Below are 9,408 nucleotides of genomic sequence, written 5' to 3'. Positions count from 1 at the left end.
TCTGATTTTACTGTAATATACAATATTGCAAATATGCAAACCACATACTAGAAGGAACTGACAAGAATCCTACTTACATTCTGGTAAGTATTCAGGAAGGTGGTTCTTTCAGCCTCCAAGATAAAAAAAATCAGAAAGAATAAAAAAGTCCTGAAGAGGAGGAACTGTACACTGGTTCATTCAGGTCTATTTTACATTATCTCCTTCCCCATAAATGGTAAGGTAAAAAACCAAAAGCGACCCACCAGCAAAACCAAGAAACACAAAGTGAATGCAAATAGTAGCCCATACACGAAAATATAAAGGATGTTCCAAACTGTGTTGGCTCCAGATGTTTTTATGAGTTAAACAGTTTACTGTTTTCACATATTTAAAACATTCTATTTTTTTCACTTGATGTTTATAAGCTTTGGGCAAACTTGCTGGCATTGATTTAAGTTATGCTTTTGTACCACATGTAGGTTAAACACACATTCTGAAAAGGTACAATGCGAACAAGAATTCAATCATTAATATTGAGAGGTAGCAACTGCTTACAATTTTTCCAGTAATTATTCTGTTATTACTGAGAAGATTTGCACTGAAGTTATAACTAAAAAGTTGGGTTTTTTACAAAGGACGCTATCATATAACCATAGGTATTTGGTAACTGTACAGAAACTTTCTGAATCATTTCAGAAAGTGTTTGAAGCTGTTTATTTGCCTTAACATTAGTTGCCTATATTTGCATTCTCCGTATTTAGTTTAAAATGAAAGCATAAAGCTCTGCAGTGAATTGCATTTCCAGTTTACGCGTGCTTAAGACTGATTTTTAAAGAAGTAGTAAGAACATTTGACGTAGGACTTGTGAACTTATTTGGGAACTCAGAAGCCTAGGGAAGCACATTCCTGAATAGTCAGTAAGAAGCTAGTGAGAAACACGGAACTGTGCCATTATAGCTTTGCTATTGCATTCTTCTTCTTCTTCACCTTTAGGAACCTCTCCTACCTCTTCCTAAAAAATCCTTTTTGGCTTGTCTCTTATTTCTCCTGAAAACCTTATCTTTCTCCCACTCCCTTGTATCCTCTTCCTTGTGCTTCACTTAATTTTTTTTTTTTTGTTTGGTTGGTTTTTTTGGTTTTTTTTTTTTTTTTTTTTTTTTTTTTTTTTTTTTTGGTCATGTGCGAGAAATCCTGCGTGGCCATCCCTCTCGAATTAAGAAAAGGCATTTTTACACCGCCTTGGCTTCGGGACTTCCCCGACCCCTTCCCAGCCGTGGCGGTGTGAGGGCTCCAGTGGCGGCGGCCCTGGAAGGAGGGATGCTGGCACTCCTGCCCCTGCGGCCCCCCGGCTGCGAGTCGCCCCCGTGGCCGGGCCGGGCGGGCGGACAGCAGCAGGTTGGAGCGGAGCGATGCGGAGCGGAGCGCAGGGGCCGCCCCGCCGCTCCCCCGCTCCCACCTGGGGCCCGCAGCGCTCGGGCCGCCGCGGGCACGACGCTCCGCGCCTGTCCCTGTCTCGCAGTTATTGCTTCATGGCAGCGCCTGTTTGGGAGGGACGGCAGCACCCCTGTGCTGGCAGCCCGGCGTGTTCCCAAACTCAAGAGGGGTTCAGCCATCGAGATTTCTTTGTATTCCTCTCTTCTAATATTAGAACACATATTGAAACGATAAACACAATGAAAAGCACAAAATATTTCATCAGTGTTGTAACTGTGTATTTCCTTTATTCTGAAGAAATATCAAGTTTTGAACGGTGCACAGAGGCAGCAACTTCTGCTTTGGACGCCGCTCTCTTTGTAAAGACCGCGTTGTTACAGTTAAATCTAAAGACAGTTATTAAAAACAGTTAGATGTCAGAAAAGGGGGGAAATCTTACCGTCGAAAGACCGCTGCAGGTTCCAGCTCAGTCTGAAACTGCAGTGAAAAGCGGAGCAGCTGCTGAACAAAAGTTTTAGATTTTTTTTAAAGAAAGTCTGCAAAACTAATTTCCCACAAAATAGGACTCAATTTCCGTTTAAGAAACTAGCTCTTGCTAAAGTCATACAATTGCTGATTTTTTCCACTAGCAATTGAAATTCATTTTATCTTTAGCACATGGACGTGAGAATTTAGACTTGAGAGAAATGGTTTTCCTTTTTTTTTTTTTTTTTTTTTTTTTTTTTTTTTTTTTTTTTTTTGTTTTGTTAGATTTTGGAATGGGGGGAGGAGGAGCAAGGTACACGGATCGGGAAGAGAAGAGTAAAACCTATGCGCAGTGGTGGGCGCCTCTTTGGTCATTGATCACTGCATGCGCTAACCTGGTTTAACCCAGTTAAGAGCCTCCTTAGTGGCTACTGTAATTCCACTACCCGCATGTTTAAAAATCATTTTTAAAAGGAAAAAAAACACCAAACACCAAAACAAAACACAGGGCCAGACTATCCAGGTTCTCCCCCCAATCCACTAAAGACATTTGCAACGAAGCAAATGAATATACAAGAAATAAACATTATGAGACTTGTTTTGAAGGGGCAAGAGGGCAATAAGGGAAACTTCTCTGTCTGCAGCCAGAGCTGCTGGCGCGGTGGGCGCCGGCAGGTTCGTTGCAGGACCAGCCGCCGATGCTGGGGCACAGCGGAGGCTCTTGAGGGCGGCCGGGGCAGCGCCGCGGCCCGTGGCGAGCGCCGGGGCGGTGGGCGCGGGGGAAGGGGAAGGATGACCCGCCCCGGGACCCTCGGCCCCGGGGAGAGCGGCGGGCGGCCCCCGCCCGCGCAGCCCCGCACGCCGCCGCCCGCGCCCTCGCACCTGGGCGCGCAGGTGAGGCGTCGGCGACAGCGCTTCAGCCCCCGGGGAAACGGGGCGGTGGCGGCCCCCGCCCCAGAGTCGCCCCCCCGCCCCAGAGTCACCCCCCACAGGCCGCCTCACGTCTTTACTGCGCTCCCCCGCCCGCTGCCCCGCAGGGGCCCGGCAGCCCCGACGGGGAGGCGATGGCCCTGCGGGGGCCGTGCGGCTGGGGGGCACCGCCGCCGATCCGCCCGGGGCGGGGGGGCTCCGGGGCAGCCGCGGCAGGAGGCGCGGCCCGCCCGGGGGCAGGGACGAGCGGGCTGCGCCCCCGCGGAGCCGCCCCCCCGCAGGCCGCGGGCGCCCGGGGCGCGGGCGCGCAGCGCTGCCGCCCGCTGACGGAGCGGCTCGGCGCGGGGACGGCGCTGGCGTTTTGGAGGGAGTTCGCATGTGGTCAGTGCTGTGCTGCTGAGCCAGCCCCCAGCTCACATTACACACTACTGTATTTATAACCTCTCGAAGCTGTTTCCCCCTTCAAGCAGTTCACTGGGACCACCTTCTATTGGCTTCAACCTCTCCCACTTCTTGACATCTGAGCAGCTCTGAGAACGGCTCATCTAGGTCCGAGTGTTTATGCAGCGGAGACTGGCCACTAGGGCTAAAGACCTGGATTATTTGAGCTCAGCTGCTTGCTTCAGAGTCTGTCGGTGCCGTTTTGGAAAAAAAAAAATCCCAGCCCCGATCTGTTTACAGTGAAAGTTGACAAAGGGTGGTGAAGTTGGATCTTTCCTAAACTCTCCTGCCTGGAACCTGAGACTTGCATGCCATGGATCACACACTCTTTGGCTGCCTGCGCAGCCCCCATGCCACTGCGCAGAGCTTGCACCCTTTCTCCCAGTCTTCTCTTGCCCTGCATGGAAGATCTGACCACATGTCCTACCCTGATCTGTCTTCTTCTTCTTCTTCTTGCATAATAGCGGGATACCCCAATGAGGAGGGCATGTTTGCCAGCCAACATCATAGGGGGCACCATCACCATCACCACCACCATCACCATCATCACCAGCAACAGCAGCACCAGGCTTTGCAGACGAACTGGCACATTCCTCAGATGTCGTCTCCTCCCGCCGCGGCCAGGCACAGCCTCTGCCTTCAGCCTGACTCAGGAGGACCCCCGGAGCTGGGCAGCAGCCCCCCTGTCCTGTGTTCGAACTCTTCCAGCCTGGGCACCAACACCCCCACGGGGGCAGCGTGTGCGCCAGGGGACTATGGCAGGCAGGCTCTGTCCCCGGTGGAAACAGAGAAGAGGTCCGGCAAAAGGAAAAGCGACAGCTCAGGTAAAGGCTCGCGCGTTCCCCGGCGGGGCGGGATCCCCGGGCGGCGGGTGTCGGGGCAAGCGGCGCGCTCGGGCCCCGCGGACCTGCCGCCGCTCGGCCGGGCTCGTCTAGCTCGGCACCTTTGGCCCGGCTCGTTTAGCTCGGCACCTTTGGCCCGGCTCGGCTGGCCCGGCCACGGCCGCCGCCGTGCTCTCGCCTCCGGCTGACACCGGGCTGCCGCTCCCGGGTTGCTCCTTCCCTCCAGCGCGCTGGAGGATCTCCATCTCTAACGCAAGCTTTATTAAGGCTACGGAGGGAGAAATAAAAAAGAAAAAATTCAGCACGTGATAGAGTATGAAATCAAGGTGGTGGTGGGGGAGAGTTTCCTACAGCTAAGGAGAGAAACGTTTGTAGTTTTGATGGGGTTTTCAGCATCTGGTCCCGCGGCCCCCCTCCCCCCTGCCCGATACGACACCTCTGCTTCAAAATTCAGAATCCAGCGCGCTCCTTCCCCTCCGCCCCTTCGCCGTGGAGCTGACTGCGGCTCCGAGGCGATTGCACAACGCTTGGAAGCTCTGCCTTGGAAGCGGGGATTCGGGAGAGGAGCTGATGCCTCGCTACCCTGTAGGATCTGAGTGAGCCTGCATCAAATCCTCAGTGTGAAGGGGCAAAATTTGGACTCTGTGAAGCAAATGGGTGAATGGGAGTTTCAGAAAGCTGCTTCACTTCAGTTTGCTGGTGGCGGGGATAGAGGAAAGAGCAGTCTGACTTTTAAAATCACAGCAATTCTTACTTAAAAGCGAGCATAAAAATGTGTAGACCTGCAGTCATTCCAGAGCGATGATTTGGCATCAATGAATGTGCAAAAAACTTGCCATTATCTCTTGCTTTCTAAAATAGCAAAGTCTTGTCAAAGTTCTGCTCTGACAAAAGCCACTCGGCGAAGGCAACACAACTGATGGGACTCCCGTTAGGGCACATATGAACCAGGGGGGGTCACCAAAAAATACAGTGAGACAGGCAGGAGGCACTTGAAAGAGAGAGGGCTCAACAGACTGAAAACTCGAGAGCTGGCATAGCAAATTAATGTTATCATGGAAGAGAAAGTGAAAGGCTTTTCCAGATATGAAGTTCACAACCGAAACCATAACCTCTTCCACTCAAAATGTTGTAAGCTTGGTGGAATGTAAGCAGCACAAAAGATTTTTAAAAATAACCCTCAAGAATACCATCATTTCCTTCACTGTCCATTACATTAGCAAACACTTACAGTTACAGTAATTCAGAACGTATTTATCTGAATTTTGTCTTATGTTTCCGGTATAGTTGCTAAAAACTCTTCTTGAGTTTAAAAGCTGTATTTAGTTCAAACACTGCTGGTAAAATCTTTTGTTTTGTCTTCTTTACTTTCAATGAGAAAATAATTATCTGATTTTGTGAGATGTATGAACAGTGCCTGTTATAACTGAGAAAATAACTAGGTATCTGCTGATGCAAGGATTTATTGTATTTCTCAGTCTATTTAAAGCTAAAGGAAATTCTTTCCTGTTCGGGAAGTGTCTGAATCACTTTCTGTTTATTTCATTCTGCAATGCAAACCGAAAAAACACCAGTGGAGAATGTCCTAAATATTACCCTGAAGTGACTGGTCTTCCACTGGATTAGTGGACAAGAGTCTGAGCCTTTAGCCATGGTTACGTTTATCTTGCAATGTACTTCAATCTTCACTTTCTAAGACTTTCTGGAGATCAAGGCAGGTAACTATTTCCTCCTCCCTTCTGTTAAGAGAAAAAATATGACCGTTCACAGAATTGTGAATCTCTCATACTGAAAATAGATGTCTTTTGACAGTAACTGGATAGCTGCTGTATGTTTGGTTTTTCTTCAGGAGAAGCCTGCGATTTGGACTGAATATTTAACCCCACCCCTTTATTAATCCTTAATTCTGGTGCTAGATATTTAATACCATTCTCATATATGGCAGAAAGAATTATTTTAATTTGCTGTGTTTCTATATTTGTCATCCATAATTGCCCTCATTTGATTAAAAATCATCATCTTTATTTCTCATTAATCTTGTTTTTAAACAAATGACTGTGCTCGAAAGAATTTCTTCCTTGCCTTCATCATACTTGGAACTACTTCAATAGACATTTGTAAAAAATCCTAATAGTAAATAACTAAGAGGTGAAGAGAGAGAGACTGCTTTAAGTTTCAGTGCCAGCAATCTGAGACAATTATTAATGCTCTTGCTTATTTACACATATATTTCCTCTTCTTAAGCATATCACTTAAAGCCACAGAATGCTCAGCATTTTCTTGAGCACTGAATCTGTTCTGCATTTCAGAGCTGAATTAACCTTAGGCTACCCCTTTCTTGCACTATTTAGCTTTTGTTTCTGTATGTTTAAGATCATAAAGCTGAGTTTGTGGATAGTTTAGAGAATGTAAAACATGATCATTCCTTGTATCATTTATCTTCCAAACAAGTAAGTGTTTCTTAGTCGTATAACTACTCTGAAAATTTACCAGAATGGAACACTCCATTTTATTTATTTGTTGTGACGATGGGAGTGCAACGTTTTAAAATTATAAACAAAAATCCAGAGGGCAAGCAGAATTTAGTAGGATAAACTGTGTTATTTTTCCCTGGAAATCACATATTGCAAGGGAATGGGAGGATATAGAAATATTGTCCTCTAATCTGTTGCAGTTTCATTCGGGATTGAGAAAACGAGGTGAAATGTGCTCTCATGATAGTTATATAAACTGACTTACAGTCTTCTTTAGCCCTAACCCCGGTTTTAAGCAGTTTGGCATGTTCCCTTTGAAGATAATGAAAGGACTGCTACAGAACAGGGTGAAATTTTCAGCTGTTCTCATTGTAAAGGACAGGGAAATACTGCTTACGTAGTCATCCACCCCTGCTTGCTAGAGCTGTCAGTGTCTCCAGGTTTTGTAGTTGCTCTCTCATTATCTGCAGAACATTCCTTTCAACCTGCGTAGGCCCAGAAGTGGGTCGGTAAAGTTGCCTGTGAACTGAGGAGTGATGCATACAAATCTTTGTATGTTAATGTTTTGCAGCGAATAATGGCATCTGAATCCTCACCTTTGTAACTCAGCGCTTCATATGTCAAGGCTGTACGAGTAGAGAGAAAATGCTAAATTTTAGGGTCGGTTACAAATAAAATAGCTTATTTTAAAGTGCCTTAATGGTCAGAATTATCTGTGTGCTAATGAGGTGCGGATGAAAACCATGCTGAGTGTATAGAAAACATATTCTTGGAGTGCTCTGTTGCTTTGTGGTATGAGTTGTTCTATATGGAATATTTTGGATTTTTTTAATGCCTCCCCTTCTCATTACTTGCCTCTGAGTTTCAGGGACATTTTATTTCTGTTTATTATAGAGTAGGTTTTGATTCTCAGATGATGCAAAGTTACTTCTGTGATTTCCTAAGTTATGTTACTTAGGTCCAAGATTTCTTAAGATTTTCTTAAGTCAGGAAAAAAGCATATTGATGCCTATATAGGAAGTGCTATCTAGATTTACTGAGAAATATGAAAAAAAGAGTGAATCTGGTAGCCTTAAGGAGTCTAAAATGCTATGGTGAAAAAAACGTGTACTGTGCTGAGAAGACCAGGGGGAGGCTGAGTGCAGTTGGAGTTCTTCTAAGCAATGCAGCTATTCAAACATTAAATTGCAGGAGAGGAATATATAAAGAAATTGCATTGCTGTTACAGTCTAATGTAATTAAACACTTGCCCTCAGGCATGAAAAGCCTTTAAGGGGAAAAAAAAACCCAAAAAAAACCACCCAAATTTTGCCATGGGAAAATGCTTTCTGTGTGGCACAGGTTTCCAAGAAAAGGCTAGAAGGTAATAAAAATTATTAATATTTTGACTGTAGTTGCAATAGTAGCATTTAGAAATGCTTCTGAAAAAGCATTTCAGGAATCCACTGTTTCAACAGTTCAGCCAAGTGTTTCCATACCTGTTCTGATGGGGTTTGTACATTGACAAAGCACATTAAAAAAACCCGTTTTTCCGCCCCAGTTTTAATATTTTATAACTTACCTATTTTCAACATGCAAGCAGTAAAACGTTTTATCTCCAGGGAATTTATTTTAAACACATCTAAATATCATAAATCATATGTACTTGTTTGAAATGGTGTCTAAAAAGCAGGTCATTTTGATAAATGACAATAAATACTGTGAAATCAGGAGTTTTGAGGACTTCTGATTGGTTTTTGAAACATGTCAGTAAGAAAAATGAGCTGCACGCTTGTAGTCAAAAAGCACTGTGTAACTGATTCATCAATATGTCTGTGCTTTTCAGTGTGGTTGTAAACGGAAACAAGAAAAAATACATTATAAAGCATAGTTTTTCTGAAAAGAGTTAATTTGTTTGGTATCTCGTAGAAAAGCATCGCTTACACATAAAAAAACCAACAAAAACTCAGTAGAGTGTATAAATAAAACAATTTCAAAATCTGATGAATAATGCACACACTTTTATGAGAAAACTTTCAAGATTAACTGGTTATCAAATGATGGGCTTACTAGTGAGCAACTTGCTGAATTGTTTTAAAAGATGAAAACTTGCAAGAAATTCACTTTTTCTCTCAAGAAATATAATTAGGAACTTTTCTAAGACGAAAATTTTGAATGACTATTTTGCTGATACGTTTTCAAAATTCTTTGCTCCTAGCCAAAGAAGAACTTTGTGTTGACAAACAAACAAGCAAAAAAGAACTATATATGGCTTATAGTTATGCATTTCTGTCTGTCTGTACAAATTATTCAGTAGGATTTACACTTCTCCCTCTCCCCCTCCTTGTCAACCCACCCTTTTAGAAACTTTGGAGGGCCAATCCAGACCTTTACGGGATCACAAATGTTTTTGTGAGAAGGTCCACTGACTCTAGTGAAACCGCTGTAGTGCTCAAGGTTTTTTAGCAATCAGAACTTGATTCTTTTACATCGGCATTAAAGATTTAAACATTCTGGCAATTCCTGGATAAAATTTCACTAAAAATTTCACAAAAAATCAAAACTGTAGATGACTTTTAGGATTTTTAAACTTCTGTTACAAGGCAGTGAAAAAAACACCCTTTATGATTCTTGTAGATATTTATTGATAAAATGTTTGGATAGCCTGATTGTTTGAAAATTTCCAGTTGAACATTTTATATACACATTGAATTTTAACTACATTGGTTTTAACATCCTAGGATAAAAATTGCCTTAACATATCTAGTGTGACTTCTGTAGTATTTTGTAATATAAGTAATCATATTATGAGTCTTTTTGCCATTTTTAGACATGCCAATTTTTTAATAAATGTTTTTTAA

At 44.1% G+C, this 9,408-nt stretch overlaps 1 protein-coding gene across 1 annotated transcript in view; it reads left to right on the top strand.

Moving 5' to 3' along the window:
• The first annotated feature begins 3,141 nt into the window (after positions 1-3,141).
• The window catches only part of MEOX2 (mesenchyme homeobox 2), a 53,115-nt gene continuing 46,848 nt past the window's right edge, over positions 3,142-9,408 (top strand). Inside the window, exon 1 of the mRNA XM_066318205.1 lies at positions 3,142-4,076. Coding sequence (XP_066174302.1) covers positions 3,566-4,076 — 511 coding nt within the window. The 5' untranslated portion in view covers positions 3,142-3,565. The remainder of the gene's footprint in view (positions 4,077-9,408) is intronic.

This window comes from Sylvia atricapilla, chromosome 1 (assembly GCF_009819655.1).
Source record: "Sylvia atricapilla isolate bSylAtr1 chromosome 1, bSylAtr1.pri, whole genome shotgun sequence".
NCBI lineage: Eukaryota > Metazoa > Chordata > Aves > Passeriformes > Sylviidae > Sylvia > Sylvia atricapilla.
This window is presented reverse-complemented; position numbering and strand designations above follow the sequence as displayed.